At 46.2% G+C, this 20,946-nt stretch overlaps 2 protein-coding genes across 6 annotated transcripts in view; one reads left to right on the top strand and one right to left on the bottom strand.

The window, feature by feature from the left end:
• The window catches only part of RABEP1 (rabaptin, RAB GTPase binding effector protein 1), a 115,256-nt gene extending 100,691 nt beyond the window's left edge, over positions 1–14,565 (top strand). For all 4 annotated transcript variants that reach the window (XM_047756893.1, XM_047756895.1, XM_047756894.1 and 1 more), the window contains 6 exons: positions 2,771–2,911; positions 6,115–6,304; positions 6,872–6,927; positions 9,901–9,999; positions 10,900–11,016; positions 11,727–14,565. In XM_047756893.1, the coding sequence (XP_047612849.1) occupies positions 2,771–2,911; positions 6,115–6,304; positions 6,872–6,927; positions 9,901–9,999; positions 10,900–11,016; positions 11,727–11,828 (705 nt within the window). In that variant the 3' untranslated portion in view covers positions 11,829–14,565. The remainder of the gene's footprint in view (positions 1–2,770; positions 2,912–6,114; positions 6,305–6,871; positions 6,928–9,900; positions 10,000–10,899; positions 11,017–11,726) is intronic.
• Positions 14,566–14,817: 252 nt separating this feature from the next.
• NUP88 (nucleoporin 88) overlaps positions 14,818–20,946 on the bottom strand; it is a 37,149-nt gene continuing 31,020 nt past the window's right edge. For both annotated transcript variants that reach the window (XM_047756896.1, XM_047756897.1), the window contains exons 10-17: positions 18,427–18,528; positions 16,924–17,082; positions 16,514–16,639; positions 16,345–16,410; positions 16,152–16,232; positions 15,775–15,901; positions 15,494–15,612; positions 14,818–15,058 (exon numbers count right to left, since the gene is read on the bottom strand). In XM_047756896.1, the coding sequence (XP_047612852.1) occupies positions 14,995–15,058; positions 15,494–15,612; positions 15,775–15,901; positions 16,152–16,232; positions 16,345–16,410; positions 16,514–16,639; positions 16,924–17,082; positions 18,427–18,528 (844 nt within the window). In that variant the 3' untranslated portion in view covers positions 14,818–14,994. The remainder of the gene's footprint in view (positions 15,059–15,493; positions 15,613–15,774; positions 15,902–16,151; positions 16,233–16,344; positions 16,411–16,513; positions 16,640–16,923; positions 17,083–18,426; positions 18,529–20,946) is intronic.

Here is a 20,946-nt window from a genome sequence, read left to right as displayed (position 1 = left end):
GTTAGACATCTTGGCCGGAATACCACGTGGATGAAATGATTCAGTGGAAGGTTCGTAACAAGAGGCATGTTGTGACAGTGGTTCCGTGGGTGGTGATGCTGTTTGATCGCTCGGTGAAAGCGGGGGCAGGATAGTTTCAGAATGACTCCTGCATTAATACTGCGACCAACAGTAGACCTGCTAGGCGAAGTTCAGCATTCCTTTGTTGGTTCTCTGTATCCGTGGGTTCCGCACATGCGGGCACAGAGGGCGACTGACCTTGACTGGAGCATCCCAGGGTTTAGATGGGACGATGTCTTGGAACCAATTGCCTGCAGGCACCACGGGACAGCTGTAGGTGTTTTTACCCTTAGAATATATCCCAGATAAGGGTTTACCGTCTGGGTACTGTGTGCAAAATTACTTGCATTGATTTTTCTCTCTGTGGTTGTGGTAGGAATTTAATTACACACAGAAACAAAATGGAGCAAACCGTGTATTCCATTTTTGGATTTTCTTCTTCTTTGATTTACTTTTTTGTTTTCTGAGCATGGAGCATGGTTCTCAGGTCAGAACCGGAAGCGTGTATCAACACTCACACGTTGCACTTTCACTCCCTGTTCCTGTCCCCGTGTCCCCAACCCCCTTCCGCACATGATCATTTACATTTACTTGTGGTTTATCCTTCTGTTTTTCTCTTTACAAAATTAGCAAATATAAACCCGTCTTTCATATTCTGTAGGAAGTGGGATGCTAATATTTTGTTGTAAATGGGTTGAAAAGTGAGCATAAAGCACATTTGATTCTGGTCTGAGAACCAGGAGAATTAACCAGAATTTAAGCATGACCTTCGCTACCTACCAGCAGCCTATTTGTCTTTCAGGATACAGTGAACACCTTCTCTGGGAAATGTTCTCAAACCCTCTTCCCTCATGAGGCACCCTTTGTCCTTTTATCACTGCCGTACCCATTCTCTGTTAGAGCACTTGTATGGTTGGGTAACTTTTGGTTGACTTCTTATTCCCTCCATTGCACCATGAGCTTCTCCAGGGCAAAGTTTGTTTTTTAACTCTCTATATCCATCCCCACAGGCAGCAAAATGCCTAGTGTAAAGTAGTAGCTGCTAAATAAATGTTGGGTGTGTGCAGAATCTCCATTTACATTATATATCTAAGTTCAGTGACTTACTAGAAATACTTTTTTTTTTTTTTTAATTTTCCCACTGTACAGCAAGGGGGTCAGGTTATCCTTACATGTATACATTACAATTACATTTTTCCCCCAGCCTTTCTTCTGTTGCAACGTGAGTATCTAGACAAAGTTCTCAATGCTATTCAGCAGGATCTCCTTGTAAATCTATTCTAAGTTGTGTCTGATAAGCCCAAGCTCCCGATCCCTCCCACTCCCTCCCCCTCCCATCAGGCAGCCACAAGTCTCTTCTCCAAGTCCATGATTTTCTTTTCTGAGGAGATGTTCATTTGTGCTGAATATTAGATTCCAGTTATAAGTGATATCATATGGTATTTGTCTTTCTGGCTCATTTCACTCAGTATGAGATTCTCTAGCTCCATCCATGTTGCTGCAAATGGCATTATGTCATTCTTTTTTATGGCTGAGTAGTAGTCCATTGTGTATATATACCACATCTTCTGAATCCAATCATCTGTTGATTAGAAATACTTTTGTAGAATTTTATCTTATACTCAAATTAGCTCGACTTTTATATTGATATAAATTCATATGAAATACCAAAAATTGCTTTATACATCAGTAAGCAGAATAGGAGCATATTCCATTTTAATAATGAGCTAGTGGGGTTCTTGCTGTGGTGCAGTGGGTTAAGAATCTGACCACAGCGCTTGGATCGCTGTAGAGGTGTGGTTTGATCCTGGCCTGGTGCGTTGGGTTAAAGGAGCTGGCACTGCTGCAGCTGCGGTGTAAGTCACAGCTGCAGCTTAGATTCAGTCCCTGGCCTGGAAACTTCCATATGCTGTGGGTGTGGCCATTAAAAAAAAAAAAGGTGAGGTGGTCCCATTGTGGCTGAGCAGTATCCATGAGGACTCAGATTTGATCCCTGACCCTGCTCAGTGGGTTAAGGATCAAGCATTGCCATGAGCTGTGATGTAGGTCCAAGACGTGGCATGGATCGGGTGTTGCTGTGTCATTAAGTGGGCAGCTGTAGCTCCAGTTCTACCCTTAGCCTGGGAACACGCATATGCCGCAGGTGTGGCCCTGAAAAGCCAAAAAAAAACCCAAAAACCCTGAGCAACTCATATCTCTGTGTTTCCTAAGCAGAGAGCCTCTTGAGGGCTTCTAATATTTGGGGTCCTTGGGCCATTCACAGTGATCCTGAGCTTGAACATAGGTAGATGTAGGGGAAGATGAAGACACTGCCTTTGTGTTTCTCCCCACTTCCTGTGGACTGTGCCGTGAGGAACTGGGAGTTGTCTTGGGGTGCACTCTTTGTTCGATGGGTCTTGATTGTGTCGGCCTCTTCCATTGAGCTAGAGATGCGGGTCCTAGGGATGTGGGGGAACCAAGCACTTTTGAGCTGTTGGTAGAAACCGTGGAGAATGAGTCAGGTACTTGCCTCATTTCCTGTCCCCTCGAACATAGGTAAGGGCTGTGAATCAGAAAAAATCTCGAGCTGCTTTTGAAGTCTTAACAGAGCTTTATTACCTACCCTTCATCCTAGTCCTCATTTGGTTAGGCCTTTGTTTTTTTTCTGGTGCACTTTTCGGCAGATAAGATTTGCCTTCCTGGCTGTGATTCGTGTCTGTTTCCCTTTTAGGCAGTGCTGATGCAGTCCCGGGAGCAGGTTTCGGAAGAGCTGGTGAGGTTACAGAAAGATAATGACAGTCTTCAGGGAAAGCACAGCTTGCATGTGTCATTCCAGCAAGCGGAAGACTTCATTCTCCCGGACACCATAGAGGTAACTTACTTTCTATATGATGACAAATGTAAACAGGGACGTTCTCTGAAATAATTTTGTAGGTAAGTGCATTTTCTGAAATAGCTACAAAATTACTTTTTAAAACAGGCTTTATTGAGGTGTAATTCAGGAGTTGCCGTTGCGGCTCAGTGGTAACGAATCCGACTAGGATCCATGAGGATGCCAGTTTGATCCCCGGCCTCTCTCAGTGAGTTAAAGGGTCCGGCATTGCTGTGAGCTGTGGTGTAGGCCAGCAGCTGTAGCTCCGATTTGACCCCCAGCCTGGGAACTTCCATATGCCACCCCCTCAGCCCTAAAAAGAAAAAAAAAAAGTATACAATTCAGTGGTTTTTAACATAGTCTCAGATGTGTAGCCATCACAATTTTAATACATTTTCATCACCCCAAAGAGGTAATGGAACCTCTTACCCTTTATCTAACACTCCTGTAGCACAGCCCACGGCTAAGCCAGATACGTAGCCTGCTGAGCGAGGCCAGGGATCGAACCTGTGTCCTCATGATTACTAGTCAGGTTTGTTACTGCTGTTCCCCACAACAGGAATGTTTTCTCACTTTTAGATTGTGTTCTTTGCTTTTCATTTTTTATTTTTTGAGTTATGAGTTGGTTTTTTGGTTTGTTTTTTTGCTTTTTTTAGGGCCACACCTGCAGCATATGTAAGTTCCCAGGCTAAGTGTGGAATGGGAGCAACAGCTGCCAGCCTCTGCCACAGCCAGAGCAATGCTGGATACGTAACCCCCTGAGCGAGGCCAGGGATCGAACCTGCATCCTTATGAATATTAGTGAGTTTTGTTACCGCTGCGCCACAACGGAAACTCTTTGAGTTACGAGTTCTTTATATATTCTAGATACAAGTCCCTTGTGTCAGGTAAATGATTTATAGATATTTCTTCCTATTCTGTAGATTGTCTTTTTCTTTCTTTTTTTGCTTTTTAGGGCCGCTCCTACGGCATATGGAGTTTCCTAGGCTAGGGGTCTAATCGGAGCTACAGCTGCCGGCCTACACCACAGCCACAGCAACCCCAGATCCGAGCCATGTCTGCGACCTACACCACAGCTCACAGCAACTCCGGATCCTTAACCCACTGAGCAAGGCCAGGGACCGAACCCGAAACCTCACGGTTCCTAGTTGGATTCATTTCTGCTGTGCCACGACGGGAACTCCCAGATTGTCTTTTTCTTTTTCTTGATGGTGTCCTTTGAAGCACAAAGGTCTTTATTTTGATAAAGAAAAGAAAATTTTTATTTTTTTCTTCTGTTGCTCATGTTCTCAGTGTCATATCTAAGAATCCTTTGCTAAATCGAAGGTATTATTCTTGCAGGACCAGATTGAGAATGTGCCAGAAATTACACATTTGCAGGGGCTGCCATGCTGGCTCCTTGTGAGGTTTGTTTTTCTGTGTAGCGCTCACGGGGTCTGCCACACTTGGCCTCCTTCTCTCTGCAAGTAACTTTTATGGCAGTTGGTCACTTCCTTTTTTTGTGCTTGGGTAAATCTGGCTGCAAAACCAGAAGTGTCCCTGAGGTATTCGTAATTGTCTCAGCTTTCTCCAGCTTTTGTAGTCATGCATTTTAAAACCTTTCAACGTAGAAAAAAATATCACCCTAGGCTAAATCCAAATAAATACTCTAAATAGTAGAGGGAAAGATGAGATTTCTTAGAGCAATTTTCTTTTTTTTTTTCCTTTAATTTTAGAGCAGTTTTCAGAACAAAATAGAAAAATATTTCTCGAAAGATCTTCTTTTAAAAGAAAATTGTAATTGTTAAAGAAGTCGCACATTAAGAGTGTCCTGTTTCTGAGTCACAGTTTTCCCAGATCTCACCCTGCAGATTCAGCCTCTGCAGTTTGCTCGTCATTCTTTTTTCCTATACGGATATTGACATGCCCGTCGTTTTCATTTACTGGTTTACACAGACTTCGTTGCTTTTTAGCTCCCCGCCCTCCCTCATCGTGTGGTCTGGGCTCAGGTTATACTGACACTCAGGGCAGCTCTCTCCTTCTGAACTGGTGGCTGATCTGAACGTTTGGGGGGCCTGTCTCTGGCCGTCAGCATGCCATTTTCCACCTCTGTTAAACGTCATCTCTTTCGGCAGGAAATAATCCTCTCTTCCATGTCCAGGAGACTTTTTACACTTAGATTAAAATAAAAAAACCCAGAGTTCCCCGTCGTGGCGCAGTGGAAGAGAACCTGACTAGGGACCATGGGGTTGCAGGTTTGATTGCTGGCCTCGCTCAGTGGGTTAAGAACCTGTCGTTGCCGTGAGCTGTGGTGTAGGTCACAGATGCAGCTTGGATCTGAAGTTGCTGTGTCCGTGGTGTAGGCTGTAGGACGGCAACTGTAGCTCCAATTTGACCCCTAGCCTGGGCGCGGCCCTAAACAGCAAAAACAAAAACAACCCAATATTATTTGAGAGTTATGACCAGTCCAGCCCATAATCCTTGATTCTGAGAGCTGCTTCAGTAATAAATCTTATGAAATGTTTTTTGTTACAGTTTTTCAGTTCCTATTTTAAAATTCTGTTCTTTATATGCATTTGGTGGTTATTTAAGAGTCTCAGTTTTTACTTGAGAGCTGCTTTAGTTTGTAATTGGGAGGATTTTTAAAAGAAAACAACTACAATTTAGGAAAAAAATAAAACATTTAAACTGAATTTATTCTAGCAAAACAGCCATCACCTTAGAAAAGCCATTCTTTACCATAATTGCCCCTGGCCCAACAGTACTTTGCTTGTGGCAGATGTTCAATAAGTATTTGAATGAAAAAGTAAGGAAATTTTTGTCCTCTTGGAGTTCGCAATTGCTTCTGCGTTTCAGTCTTTGTGGTCCTCATTCACTAACTCCTCTCAAGTAATCATGCAAGTGTCTAGGCCATTCATAGTGAATCCCACATTGCAAGTCAATTAACATTTTAGTTTTTCTGTTTCTGAAGAGTTTTGAGGAAAAAGATGTATTTCGCAATGCACATGTTTTGGTTGGCAGTATTTTATTTCTGTAGCATACTGAGTATTAACTTGGCCTGGCACCTGCCCCTTGAAGCTAAGAGTGGGTTGGAGTTCAAAGTCTTAAGTTTTGAACTGTCTAAAAAAAAAATCTGAAATTCTGGTTACAGAAAATCTTTAGTTTTTCTTGTTTATGTTCTTTCATCCTTTTAAACCCAGTAACCATTTGTTCCTTGAATTCAGGCGCTCCGGGAGTTGGTATTAAAATACCGGGAGGACATCGTTCACGTGCGGACAGCAGCCGATCACATGGAGGAGAAGCTGAAGGCTGAAATACTTTTCCTAAAAGAGCAGATTCAAGCCGAACAATGTTTAAAAGAGAACCTGGAAGAAACTCTGCAGCTAGAAATAGAAAACTGCAAGGAAGAAATAGGTGAAAATAAAAGTGATGTAGTTTATAATTGGAAGCACTAAATAAGACTTTTTTCTGGTTATAAGAAATACACAGTCATGGAATATGGAAAACAGAAAAGTGTAGGACGGGACTAAGTAAGGCCTCATCTCTTTTTCCAGATGTTTTAATACATCCAGTGATTAGGAGTAACAACAACAAAACCAAAGCCTGACTTTGTAGGCAGTTGCTTTTAATAGGACACTCGGTGCCTGAAGCCAGACCCCTGGGGAGGGAGTAGGAGCAGACAGGGGGCGTTTCCTTGGAGGCCTTGGAAGTACTGACGGAGTCCCGGAGTCCCGCGGGAATGTCCACACCCCGTCCCCACCCCCCAGAGTTAGGTGTAGATTCTGATGCAGACGTGGTGTTTGTTCATGTGAACTCTGGCTTTACCGCCGCTGCTCATTTTGAGAAAGGGGTGTTGGTTCCCCCTCCCTCACCCCACGCACCACGTGACGCCCCTCATTGTGTGAGATGAAGTTAGGGTAGAAGACACGTCTTAAGAAAAAAATTTAAACGCTAACATGTTGTCTCCTTTTTTTCTTCTAGCTTCCATTTCCAGCCTAAAAGCTGAATTAGAAAGAATAAAAGTAGAAAAAGGACAGGTGAGTTGCATGAGTTGCCAACTGGTTCTGTCAGCAGCCAGTGGTTCTGTACTCAATCCTGCTGTGCCAGACTCAAGGTGTAAAAAAGATACTGAGGACTAGACCCCGCCTTTAAGGAACTGCTGGGGAAGATACAGTGGCGTATGCACACCATGACGGTGGCGCCCTCCGTGAGAGTCTGTTCTGTGTTTCCTGGAGGAGGTACAGGGACATCTAAGATGTCACTCGGCCTGGAGCTTCGGCTGCGGTAGGAAGACAGGCAAGGCGTGGTGGTGGCGGGATGCGTACTTAACGTGACAGTGGACGGCAGAACAGACCCGGTGACAAACCGGGGGTGCTGTTTTCGCGCTGCCTTAGTCGTCTTGTCTTAGACAACACGAACACCTTTGGGTGGAGGAGCCCTTGTTGTTCAGGCCTCAGGGACCTTTGCCCCCACCCTGCGTCCCTCCCACACGCCTGCCTGCACTTCTGACCTCTCCCTCCAGCCTCACGTCCCGACGTGCCATCTCTCCAGCCCTTAACTCCCTGCGTTCATCTGAGAACCTCATTTGGACCTTCAGTTCCCTGAACGGTTCCTGTTCGCCTGGTTTTATCGGTTTCCTCTGGGCTTTGCTTTCTTGGCTTCTGCGCTCCTCCGGCCCGGCCTGCCTCTTCGGCCAGTCTCCCACCAACACCTCTAAGTCCTCTGATTCCTTGTCCATGTGCTGCCCTCAGTGGAGACCACCCGACCTTGGATTAAGCCTGGTGTCCTCCTCTGCCTCTGCCCCAGGCTGCTGGGGCCCCTGGAATGAGGAGCCCTGACGCTCTCACTGTCACCAGCTCCTTCGTCCTCAGTTGCTCCCTCCCATTCCTCTCAGCGACGATTCAGTCACCACTCACCGCACCGCCCCCTGGTGGCACATGATGGCTTTGCGCCCCTGTCGCAGCCGGACCGCCTTCAGCTTCTTGGCTCCTTATTTACATTTTCTCTTTTCTTCCCAACCTTCTTTCTGGCTTCAGACGCTGCACTCGTGCTTTGACTTGAATCCCTCCTGTCTCTCCCTGGCATCCTCTCCTTCTTCCCCTCCAGTGCAGGCCTTGAATTTTGACCTTTTCATTGGTCTTTTCCATTGTGCAGAAACCTGCCCAGAGGTCTGGTAGGAGGGGGAAAGTTTCTCTTTGGATTGCACTTGTCTTTACAGCTACCGATCTTTCTTCTTTTTTCTTTTTTTTTTTTTTTGCCTTTTTCTAGGGCCGTTCCTGCGGCATATGGAGGTTCCCAGGCTAGGGGTCCAATCGGAGCTGTAGCCACTGGCCTACACCACAGCCACAGCAACGCGGGATCCAAGCTGCATCTGCAACCTACACCACAGCTCACGGCAACGCCGGATCCTTAACCCACTGAGCAAGGCCAGGGATCAAACCAGCAACCTCATGGTTCCTAGTCGGATTCATTAACCACTGTGCCACAATTGGAACTCCCTTTTTGTCCTTTTTAGGGCTGCTCCCTCGGCACATGGCAGTTCCCAGGCTAGGGGTTTAATTGTAGCTATAACCGCCAGCCTACACCACAGCTCACAGCATTGCAGGATCCTTAACCCACTGAGCGAGGCCAGGGATCAAACCTGCAAGCTCATGGTTCCTAGTCAGATTCGTTTCTGCTGCACCATGACGGAAATTCCTCTTTCTTCTTTTTAATACCCAAGGTCCTTGAAAGAGTCCTCTCCCAGTCACTGTGACCTCCCAGTCACTCCTCAGCCCCCTGCTGTCTCCACGGCGCTATCAGGGCTGCAGCGGCAGAAGCTGCCAGTGTTCTGAGGTGTCCTGTCTTTCCCCTCCCACTGTCCCCGTTCGAGTTCAGACTTCACTTGCTCACCTGCTTGTTGTAACAGCGACGTCTCCTCCTGCCTCCAAAGTGAATCCCCTTCCAATTCATCTTCATACTGCAACCAGGGTGATCTTTAAAAATTACAAACTTGGAGTTCCTGTCGTGGCTCAGTGGTTAACACATCCGACTAGGAACCATGAGGTTGCGGGTTCGATCCCTGGCCTCGCTCAGGGGTTAAGGATCCGGCGTTGCCATGAGCTGTGGTGTAGGTCACAGACGCGGCTCGCATCCTGAGTTGCTGTGGCTCTGGCGTAGGCTGGAGGCTACAGCTTCAATTCGACCCCTAGCCTGGGAACATCCATATGCCGCGGGTGCGCCCTAGAAAAGACAAAAAAATTACGGACTCGACTGTGAGCCAGTCTGGTTAAAGACCCTTCAGTATGTCCCTTTATCTGTATTCCTGAGCCCGCTAGGGTCTCCTGCCTCATCCCTGCCCCTCTGGGCTCAGCCTCCAGGGCCCAGCAGTCTGTGCTGTAATGTAGCAAGAACCCAGCACAGTTCCTTAATGCATTTTTTTACACGTCATTAACTCCCTCTTTTTGGAATAGCTCTCTCCACCTTCTCCCTACCACTCTTCCTTCCCCTGTTAAATTCTCTGTCTTTTAAAGGTCAGATGTCATCTCTTCAAGGAAGCCCTTCCCAGCTTTTCAGGCAGAATCAAATGCTTCTTCATCCATGTTCATGTTCCATGGTTACTTATACGCCTGCCTCCTGAGTTTTACATCCCCAGGCCTTAGAATATAGCAGGTGCTTATTGGTTTTTTTTTTGAACACTGGATATATTTAATTTTATTTCTTTCATCTTACTTTGTTTGCTGTTTTTCTTTTTTTGAATTGTTTCTAAAATTTTTTATTATAGTTGATTTACAATGTTCTGCCATATTTTTGCTGTATAGCAAAGGGACCCAGTTATACAAGGTGCTCAGTGTTTAATAAGAAAGAATAGGTCTTGAAAAACAAATAGAAAATCCCCAGTTATCAAAGGTAAGAAGAGGAGTCCAAGCATAGCCAGTATCCAAGGCCCAGGAGGATGAGAGCTTGGGTATAATTCCAGGCTTCAGGCTCCTCCAGGCAGGAGTTCAGCTTTTTCCTTCTTAATTTCACAGCTGGAGTCCACTTTAAGAGAGAAGTCTCAACATCTTGAGAGCCTTCAGGAAATGAAAATCACTTTGGAAGAACAGTTAAAGAAAGAAACTGCTGCTAAGGTAATATTTTTAGTGGTAGTTTAATGAAGAAGCGGTGCAAGAAATGCGTGATCCCATCTTCCCTGTTTTTTGTTTTTGTTTTTGTTTTTTTAAAGCAGTGCTGCTTTGAACAGCGCCACCTTCTGAGTGTCGGCAAACTAAGTGGAATGAGTTGATCTCTGTAGAGCTGGGTCCGGTCTGCACTCTTTCTCAGCTCTGGAGGTGTCATAGGCCTGTCTGGCTTTTTAGGGAGTGAGCTAAAGGCCATGAAGTACATTTGGCACTGCCATAGCCAGAGGCACAGCTTTGGAAGTGTCATCCCGTTTGACTGATTTATCAAATATTGCATTGAACCATCCTTGCTGCCTAAATTTTGCTAAGTCCTGAGTCCTGTTAGCATAAATTGTATGGGACTAACTGGGGGAAGTTTCCTAGAAATGGTCCCAGTGGGCTGTGTGGTCAAGACCTTTAAGTGCAGAGGTGTTGTGTGCCTGCTGTTTGATAGCTCCTTGTTTTTAGAAAGGCTTCCAGGGGGTCCTGCTGAAGAGTTTTCTGGTTGTGGTTGTCAGAAGAAACCCCTAAGGCTTCTCCCCTTGTTGCTGTGATAGCTGCTGATCTTAGAGCAGCGGCTTGTTGAGTAATCACTGTCCCCGGGCTGCTGGGGGCGAGGGGCAGCGTGCAGCACTTTCACGTATTCTTATTTTGGCTCTAATCCTCTATTCATTTTAGGACTTTGGGTGCATAGCTTAGGTGGCTGGCACCCTTGCCCTGTGAGGATGAAGGGAGACCGAGGGGACCAGGGACAGTGCTGGGCACCGCCTTTCCCCTGCAGCTGTAGGAATGACAGTGCCCCGATTTCCCAAGTGATTCTGACCCGTGGCTCTGCAGCATCAATCCTCACTCAGGGCTTGTGTTTTTCAGGTTACTGTTGAACAGCTAATGTTTGAAGAGAAGAACAAAGCTCAGAGGTTGCAGACAGAACTAGATGTCAGTGAACAAGTCCAGAGAGACTTTGTGAAGCTTTCCCAGACCCTTCAGGTGAGGCATTTGGGGACCCCCTCGACAGAGCACTAGGGAGGCGCTCTAGGGGTTCTTGGTACACAGAGTTTGCCAGTCCCTGGCTGGACCACTGCAATAGCTAGAGGCTTAGACTGTGGCTGCCGGCCGTGCCCCAGCCCCAGATACCTGCTTGGCTGTCGCTCTTTCTTGCTGGTCCTTAGGGGTCTAGTCCTTAGCACACTCACCATGTAAGACCCTTCCCAGCCAGGCCTTTGGTTTCCTTGCCCACATGACCATGCACGTGTGGTTCATCCCTCTGCCTTACATTTTGTTTTATGTGTTTTTTTTTTTTTTTTTAACTACTTGTGCTTCCTTGCCCACAGCATGGTGCTCCCTCTGGAAGCACCCTTGTCTCATCACCCCTTTGCTCCTTTCCTTCAAGGCCCTGCTTAGCTTTGCCCTCCCCGTGCAGCCCTTTCCAGCTCTGTATAAGCGTGCTTTTCCCCCGCTGAACTGTGGGTTCTCCCGAGGTCAGGAATCGAGTCTCATTGACCTGCACAGTCCCAGCACCTTACTTACACTGGGTCTGTTACACGGCACCTTGTGGGAGTTCTTTTTTCAATTCAGTTGTTCTGGCTGCCTCCTTTCTTTGAAGGGACTCTTCTCTGGTGAGTTAATCTCCATTTCACCTAAACCAGAAAATCTAGACAGGAAGCACCTGCACTTAGCTCACTGCCGTCTTTTTCTAGGTGCAATTAGAGCGGATCCGGCAAGCAGACTCCTTGGAGAGAATCCGGGCCATTCTGAATGATACCAAACTGACAGACATTAACCAGCTCCCTGAGACATGACACCCTCATGGCAGGACTCTAGCCTGCACTTTGGGTTTTTAACTCATCTTTAGAGCAACATTAATTATTATTTAACTCTTAACTGAAGAAGTCACACTCAAGGAAGACTGGAGAAATGCTTGATTCTAGTGGGCGAAGACTGCAAACAGCCGGGGTAATCGGCAGCAAAAAGACCTTCCAAATGGGAACACTGACCAGACTCCAGACTGGATTCCAGCAGGTGTGGGGTCAGATTTGGTGATGGAGAAAGTGCTGTTTCCTTGCCTGCTTTATCCAACATTTCCCTACCCTAAAGCACCATCCCAGTAGTGTTTGGAATGACATTTCATGTTCATAGCTGTTGGGAGAGAGATTTTTTTTCTGTTGTCTAGAGTTCATCAGTAACAGTATTCAGCTAGCAGGCGAGAGGTGTAGTATGCCGTATGAATATTTTATATTAAAATATGAAGGTTGAGCGCAGGTCATTGGAGTGACTGTGCTTCCTAGCTCAGTGTGTTTTTTAAAAAACCATTTTATCTTGTGTTGGAGGACCTTAAATGCTATTGAAACCTGCCTGAGAACCGTAACAAGATGCTGGCAAACAAAACAAAACAAAACAAAACAAACCCAGTTCCTTTGGATTGGAGCTTAATTATGAGAATTTGAAAACTTGGCTGGGGCTGTATATATTGGAAGTCGAGGTTAAAGGAAAGCACAAGAGACTGTTGGGAAGCACTTTTTCTGCTACCTGGGTAAATTCTGGGTAAATTTCGTGGGCCCACAGGTACCAGGGTCAAGCGGAACTGGCACCGTCTACTCTTTTGAGAACTGTTTTAGTTTAGCTATCGGATCAGTGGAAAAAATACTAATAAAAACAGCTGTCTGACGACATCTAGTATAAGTTTGTAAGTCTGCTGCTTATTTTCAATTTGAATCAGTGGGCCTTAGTACTATTTGTTTCAAAAAGTGTCAAATACAGACATGGTGATCACTTGGTTTGGCAGATACCGATTTTGTATTTTCCTTTCCTCACTTAGACCTGGAGTATGATGATGCTTATGGTGAAGTTGGGGAAAACGCAGTTAGTTCAGCAGTTTGGAAACCTGCTTTGTCATTTCTGTGCGGTTCGATTCCTCTCGGGCGTGGGGAAGGTGTCAGTGGACAGGTGGTCTTCGTGTAGCCTGGTGAAGTGTTGCAGAGGCACGGGGACGGAGTCACGTGCACTCTACCTGCAGTGCTGGCGGCCGTGGAAGGCTACACTGTTTAACTCATCATACAGATGGTTCAGAAGTAAAATTGTTGTTTTCAAATAGTTTTTGTGATTGGTGTTGTGTAACAGCAGAGGATATGAAGGAACCAGATGGGAATTAAGTGGACTGAGTAGATTATATGGCTTCACAGTGAACTGTCTTTGTTATCAATGAAGTCGTAATGGACTAGCCCTAAAGAGCTTTAGTTCTGTCTTCCATAGGACAAGATAAGGACGACATACCTCATTCCTTGGGCTGTTGCTGTAGTCACACATTCATGATTATGAATCTGAAAGTAAATACTAATTATGGAAGTAGTGCTATAGGTTTGCCATGCATGAAACACGATTTTAATTGGTTTAAAGTCCCTTCGTATCAAGTGCTCCTTGATTTCCTTTAAAGGAAAACATACATGCTCCTTGAGTTATAGGACATTTTATTAATTCCAAAAAACGCAATCACTTTAAATTATGTAAGTATAAGATTAGCCCCTTGGATAAATGCCAAGCTAATTTGTTTCATATTATTAAAATTTTGGCACTGTAGGAGATCCCAGGTGGCTCAGCAGATTAAGGATCTGCATTGTCACTGCTGTGGCTCTGGTTGCTGCCGTGGCATGGGTTCAATCCCTGGCCTGGGAACTTCCACATGCCACAGGCATAGCCAAAAAAAAAAAAATATCTGGCACTGTAAATCCAGATGGATAAGTCATAGTTTTCCTGAATGAACTGAACTACAGCTTCCAGGGAACTGCCTTGGCGGAGACTGAGCTCCGTGCTGATGATTTTCTCCATGAGATGGTAGCAGACCAATTAAATCACAATTAGGGAACTGTCAGCAGTCTCTACAGTGGCAGATGCCACTGTTGGAAAAGTATCCTAGAAAAACCCAAATTGAGACTCTAGGTTTTGTTAACAATCCATTTCTTTTGTATGAAACACTTCTCTAAACTGGATTTTCTGTATCAACGGGAAACGTATTTAGAAGGCAGGGTTTAGCCCTTCAAGAAAAAAGATGAGTTGGGTCTCACGAGTGCTCCTGTGCTTGTATTCCGTCTGTGTACACGTGTTCTTGCGCATGTCTAACCTGATTGACCTCTTACCTGTAACCCACCTTGCTTCCATGTGGCTTTTAATTGGCAGTCGCTCAAGCCATTTCTAGGCAGATGTGGTATTACCTTTCAGAACTCAGTGACAGGTACAGAAACATGACCTACAGCTGAAGGACAGAACCATCCACCGTACACCAGGCTATTTGTTTCTCCCTTTGAGGGCCTCCACGTGCACCTCGTACCCCTCCATGGTGTATACTGGGACACAGCGCTGGCTTAAGGTTTCAGACTCAGCTCTGAAAGGTAATACTGCCTGTCGAGGAAGTGAGCCAGCAGTGGCCTTGCAACTGTGGATCCTGAGCGCTGCTCTGAGCAGATTTCAGGTATAACCATTTGTTAACTGTACTGAAGGCGTGTCCTTAAGAAAGTGTTCAAATTAAAAAAGCTGCTGCCTCTAGTGTACTGTGTGGCCTTTTCCTTTGAATCCTATGGCTTTGTCCCTAGGACAGAGTCATATTAGTAAAATTTCTGGTGCTGCTACTTAAAAATGAGTGCAGTTTTTATTCTTGCTCCAATGTGGAGAAAACTCAGGAGGGTTCACGGAGGGCTGGCAGTGTGCAGCTGAAAGTCTTAGGCTTTCTTCCCCTCCTACTACTAGGCCCTTGCTGAATACAGTCCTAGACCTGACCATGCATAAATCACATTCCAATTTTTAAATAAAAGCATTTATTCAATAATTATAAAATGAGTATAAAAAGTGAGGAGCACCCACACCAAAGCCCATCCAAATGCGTCTTTATAAATTAGATAATGCTGCTTATCATCTTACACTGAGTTTAAGCCTTCACTTGTGTTAACTTCAGGGATGAATCTGTTCCTGGTGGCATCAGAAGTTTACATGATTTCGGATGTCGTTGATTTGCTTCACCATTTCTCTTATGTGCTCACCCCTGTAAAATCATAACGTTACTCGCTTTGGGGAAAGCAATGACTGAATAAGCTGTTAATATTGATTCTTATGTTGAGATAGCTTAGAAGTGCTCTGCTAAAATGACTGGCTTAAGGTTCCCGACGGGTAGGGACGTAATTCACGGAAGGCCAGCGGCAGCAAGTACGGTCGTGCAGCTGCTAGAAGCAGTTTGGAGCCCATTCACTGGGGAACGCCTGGACCACACACCCAAATTCTACGACGAGACAGACATCCTTTCTGACCCTTCCACCATCCTCATCTCCTAAGTCCTTATCCATCTTATGCTTCCCGTCCCCGTAATTACTTGACCTGCACATATCAAGTGATCTTAACTGGGCACAAAGAAAGGCTGATTCTGGCATGTCGCAAGGGAAAAAGTAGCCGGCAGTGATAGCTGGCTGGTAGTGCTACTTACTCCTCCTTTAGGATGGACTGGATGCACTTCCGCTGGTAGGCACTGAGAGTGATGGTGGGCTTCTGAGGACTTAGTATCTTTTCCATCTTTCGTTGTTGATAGTCTTTTTTCATAGTAACCTTAAGTATTAAAGAGAACAGATACTTTAGCTAGGGTTCGCCATACATGTTCATAGTATCTATTTGAGCCTATTCTTTTTACATTTTATAAAATTGTTTTCTGTAAAAGGAACACTTCAATTTAAAAAGTGCCAAAGGACGCCACCTTGGGTCCATCCCTACCTGTCGGATGGCATTGCCCAAATGCCGAAGTTGATCAGGTATCAGCTGTAATTCTTTCTTCATGTCTCTCTCACTGTCAGAGAGAACTGGGAGCTGAGAGTGAAAACTGTGAAGTACTTTCTTCATCCTTTAGAAAAGGTGAGCAAACATCTCGGCTTCAGATCGTGGCCCCTTAGCAGGAACACGATCCTGACCAAAGCTCCTCATTCGGGACTGTGGCGTCTCTGAAGGAGGCCCCCACAGGACGGGTGTGGGGGAAGCACCACCGCGCCGCCTCCCGCAAGGATACTTCAGAGGGAGGACCGTACGCTCTCAGGACCCGAGCACTTACCACTCGTGGTGCCTGCTCGGGAACTCAGCGTGGCAAGCCCACTGACCTGTTCATGATATCTTCTTGTTTCTCCTTGGCTTCCTCATATTTGTCAGCTAAGCGCTCAGCCATTTCTCGTAGACTTTTCCTAGTGGCATAAAAAATGGATGGTGACGCCAACTAAGCTGGTTCTGTATCTCAGAGCGAGATACGGTTCCAGTCTGACTCAGCCATTCCCCGCCCCGAGCTCTGGCACGTACCTCTCCTCTCGACAATAACTGAGATCTTCTAGTTGTTTCCTTTTTTGGTCACATAACAGTTTGACCCTTGAAGAACAAAAGGCAATTTAATCAGAAGCCGGTCTTGGCCGTGATACAGCGTCAGTCACCAGCCAGAGCCTGACCAGTGTGTGAACGAAGGCCGTCCTACCTCCGCTGAATCTCCTCCTTCGCCAGGTCCTGCTTAAGAATGTACTGTTCCCTGAACACCTGGGTCGCTCTGCTGATGAGCTGAAGACATTCTTCAGGAGGAGGAGCCGTATCTTTCTCAGACGATCTTTTAAAAAAAAAAAAATCCTACCATCATTTCCTTAGCTGAGTCAAACAACTGAAAACTCAGTCATCGCCACTTTTTAACCTGTCCTGTTTATCCTTCTCCAGCGCCTCCACACCCATTGAGCTGCCCCTCTAGTCTCCCTTCCTAATTACATATGCCGTTTCTCCCAACTTCAACACAGTAAAAAGTATACGAAATGAAAAAGCTGAGGACAGAGAGGATGAACAGTATATGAAAACAGAAGGGAGCCAGTTTTAAACACCTAAATGCCCCAAATCCCGTACTTCAAAAATGCTGGATTTGCAACACTACGTTGCAAAATGCTTCTAATATGTTTTTCAAAAGAATCCGGGGTTTCAGCCAGAATGCGGAGGGGAGACTCTGCAACCTCCACATCATCTCGGGTACAAAGCAGGGGAGGAGACGCTGAATGGACTGTGCTTCTGCAAAATAAATAAAGTTTATTACCATGGAGTTACTTGCTGTCAGCATTAGAGAAAAGCATAAGTTACATTTATCCAGAATTCTGAGACTATAAGGAACTACAAAGTGTTACAAATAAACTCATTGGCAATTTCAGAAAGCTTGAAAGACTGCAAACTTCAACAGAATGGTAAGTCAGTGACTGGGCAATAATTCAAATCTGGGAGTTTGCTAAAACAGTAACATTACTTTATAGACAACTTGTATTTCAGGGAGTTGGCAGAAACATGACTTCTAGACAACGAATATTTAAAAGTTTTTTCCCCCCCTTTGGGATTTATGTTTTTATCCTCAAGTATCCTAGGATGACTAGGTCTTATTTTACAAGAGTTAGGAGAAGTTTTAAAAAACCATGTTGAGGCAAAAGGCAGTTTTTTGTAGTGATTTTAATACTTTCATTTAGTCTTGCTGGTTTTGAGTTTCTTGTAGCATAAATAGCACAGAATTGATAATTATTTTCCTTTCCAAATTGTATAACTTGTCACTTTTCAAAGAGTTTGGAAATTTTAAGGAGGGTGAATTAATGCCAGAATTTGGCACGATGTTAACATCTAGAAGCACATGCTTTCAGCTGACACCGAGACACAGCGGCGGGAGTGTCCCAGTAAGTACTCCAGGGGTTTATTAGACTCCTATTTCTTCATTTATAAAACCCAGAGGATGACCTTCCAGGACTGCTGAAAAATGGTCTTATAGCTTAATACGGTTCCTCAAGAGGAACAAGGACTATGGGTTCGGTGTATTCCACCTTCTTCCAGAGTTAACACAGTCTCTGACGGCCCCGAGAGGCTGGCAGAGATGGAGAAGCGGAGAGTCAGAGTACGGACTCTCAAGTCGGAAGCCCTGTATTTGCAGCCCAGGTCCATGTGTTACCTGGGGCCTCGGCACCTCCCTAACCTCCCTCTCGCCTGTTGCCTCTTCTACAAAATGAGGGTGACAAGTGCTGCCCTTACAAGGGTTGCTCTGATTACAGGAGGCAATGCAGGCTTACTTCTGAGCCTGGCACATAGTTAAATTTTGAGATAATTAACTCTAACTCATATTAATAATGGAGTTCAGTATTCAATTTTAGTATTCTTTCTGTACTTGGAAATAAAGGCCTTGACTCTCAGCTTCCCAGAGGAGATGCTGGAAATTCGGCCGAAAATAAACCCTTCCAGAGGTGGCGGGAGCAACAGAAATAACCACCCTTCCAACCCTCCAATCAGAAGCCAGTGTGAACCATGTATCTTTAGGTCAGGTGCGGAGGGCATCTTCCCGGCCCAGACTGGGCAGAGTTAACAAGCGTTACAAGGGGGACATACAGCAAAGGCCTTGTGAGGCACTCGTAGTTACTGGTGATGCAGATCATCGTCGGCCCCAGAATGTCGGGAACAATCCAGAATCCTCGAATCGGAGCTGGCTCCCTGGAAGAACACACAGGCACAGTTAAACCAGGAAGTAGTGAAAGCAGTGGCTCCAACAGCAAAGCTGTGGCCTCAGGCCTAGGCTCACTGTTGCCTCGGAAACAAGATGAGTGCAGCCACCTCACGGCATTGACTTGGAAACCTGAAAAAAGCTGTCACGTGACTTGTGCCACCAAGGACCCACCGCCTCACGGTGCTCGCTGTCACCTCAGCAGTTACAGGGACATGATGAAGCCACTGTACACTGAGCCAAGCACCCAACCCAGACTGAGGGCTCAGAAACTGGCGAGGGGACGTTAGTGTTTTTCTCGCATTCAAAATTTAACAGAGGAGTTCCCATCATGGCACAGTGGTTAACAAATCCAACTAGGAACCATGAGGTTGTGGGTTCGATCCCTTGCCTTGCTCAGTGGGTTAACGATCCGGTGTTGCTGTGAGCTGTGGTGTAGGTTGCAGACGCCGCTCGGATCCAGCGTTGCTGTGGCTCTGGCGTAGGCTGGCAGCTACAGCTCTGATTAGACCCCTAGCCTGGGAACCTCCATATGCCGAGGGAGCAGCCCAAGAATCGGCAAAAAGACAAAATAAATAAATAAATAAATCATTAAAAAAAAAAATTTAACAGAACCAAAGATGAAAAATAAATGAGAAAAAGGAAATTCAACAGAGCCAACCCCTACGTCACAGCTTGCTTCTCCTCATCTGGGTTCTCAGGTCACTGAAGAGACTGAAAACCGCGGGCCCCAGACAAGAACTCTTTCCGGCCGGCCAGCCCACCCGCCCGCGCCTCCCTGCAAGCTCGTTTCTGCCCCAGGATGATGCCCTCTCCTCCGAGAGATGCTGCCACTGTCTAGGCTTATAAACAAGCCCGCATCTCCTCCATCCCAAAGCCTCCCTACCAGACATTTCAAGCTCTCCCCGACCTAGTCCTTCTCCCTTCCCTTTAGAGCCAGCAGTCTGTCAACAGTAGCCTGCAGCATGGTTTCTCCCTCCACGTCTCTCATTCGCTTTTATTTGCAGAGTGGAGGGTGGTTTTTTTGGGGTTTTTTTTTGGGGGGGGGGGGCTTTTTAGGGCCGCACCCATGGCATATGGAGGCTCTCAGGCTAGGGGATGAATCAGACCTGTAAGCTGCCGGCTTACCCCACAGCCATAGCAATGCAGGATCCTTAACCCAGGGATAGAACCCATATCCTCATTGATACTAGCTGGGTTCATTACTGCTGGGCCACATCGGGAACTCCCAGGAGGTTACATTTTATATTTTTGGCATGAGATCTACCTACAGGGGGGTTCACATACACATCCTGTCACCACTGTCCAGGTGGAGAATGAGAACAGTCCAGGGACTTAAGATCTCGCTTGTGACCCCCCTGATCAAAGCTTCCAGGAGTTCCCGTCGTGGCTCAGTGGTTAATGAATCATGACTAGGAACAATGAGATTGCAGGTTCGATCCTCTGGCCTCACTCAGTGGGTTAAGGATCCAACATTGCCATGAACTGTGGTGTAGGTCGCATACACTGTCTGGATCCCGCACTGCTGGGGCTGTGGCGTAGGCCGCCCGCTACAGCTCCACTTAGACCCCTGGCCTGGGAACCTCCATATGCCGTGGGTGCAGCCTTAGAAGAGACAAGAAAGAAGAAAAGCTTCCACTTGCCAGAGAAATAATGACAATTGTAGTGTTTATGATACATTCTCGCTCCATTTTATAGCTTTCCCATCTATACATGTATTCACTCCTAAGCAATGCTGTGCATCTGTCTTTGAAATAGATCTAAATGAGATTTTATTGCCTTCTTCCCCATTCATCTTCAACCCAGGCTATCCTCTCCCCCTAAAACCGCTCCCCCCTGGTTCTCAGTGAACCCTGTGTGCCGGATCCGGACTCTACTGCTCTGCACTGCTCTGCTGCTGCCCACTGCCTCCTCTTTGAAAGGCCCTCCCTGGCGTCTCCCCCGCAGATTCTCCTCAGGTTCTCTGGCAGCTTTGACTCAAGTTTCCTTCTGGGCTGGGCTCCTCATCCTCCACTCTCTGCTCAGGTCACCTCTGCTCACTCAGGCCTTTCCCGAGGAGCCTCCAGCAGAGTCCTGGCTGCAGTGCTGACAACTGCCACATCCCGGCTGTCCTAGCCCAGACCACTCCCAGCTCGGACCCACATGTCCAGCTACCTCCTGGGCTTCTCCACATGGAAGTGCTTTGGAACAGAAGCTTCCAGGTGCCCCCTTTAACATGTCTCTTCCTCCTCCGACCCATTTTTCTGAAAGGCACCACATCTACTGTCATCCCAGGTAGAAACCTGAGAATCAATCTAGATATTTCCCTTTATCTTACTCATCAAATATTTACCAGTGACTAGTAGGCACCCTGCTGGACACTGAGTGTACAGACATGCAAAGCAGCCAAGAGACAGCCATGGTCTCTG

The sequence above is a fragment of the Phacochoerus africanus genome, chromosome 14, assembly GCF_016906955.1.
Source record: "Phacochoerus africanus isolate WHEZ1 chromosome 14, ROS_Pafr_v1, whole genome shotgun sequence".
In the NCBI taxonomy this organism is placed as follows: Eukaryota; Metazoa; Chordata; class Mammalia; order Artiodactyla; family Suidae; genus Phacochoerus; species Phacochoerus africanus.
This window is presented reverse-complemented; position numbering and strand designations above follow the sequence as displayed.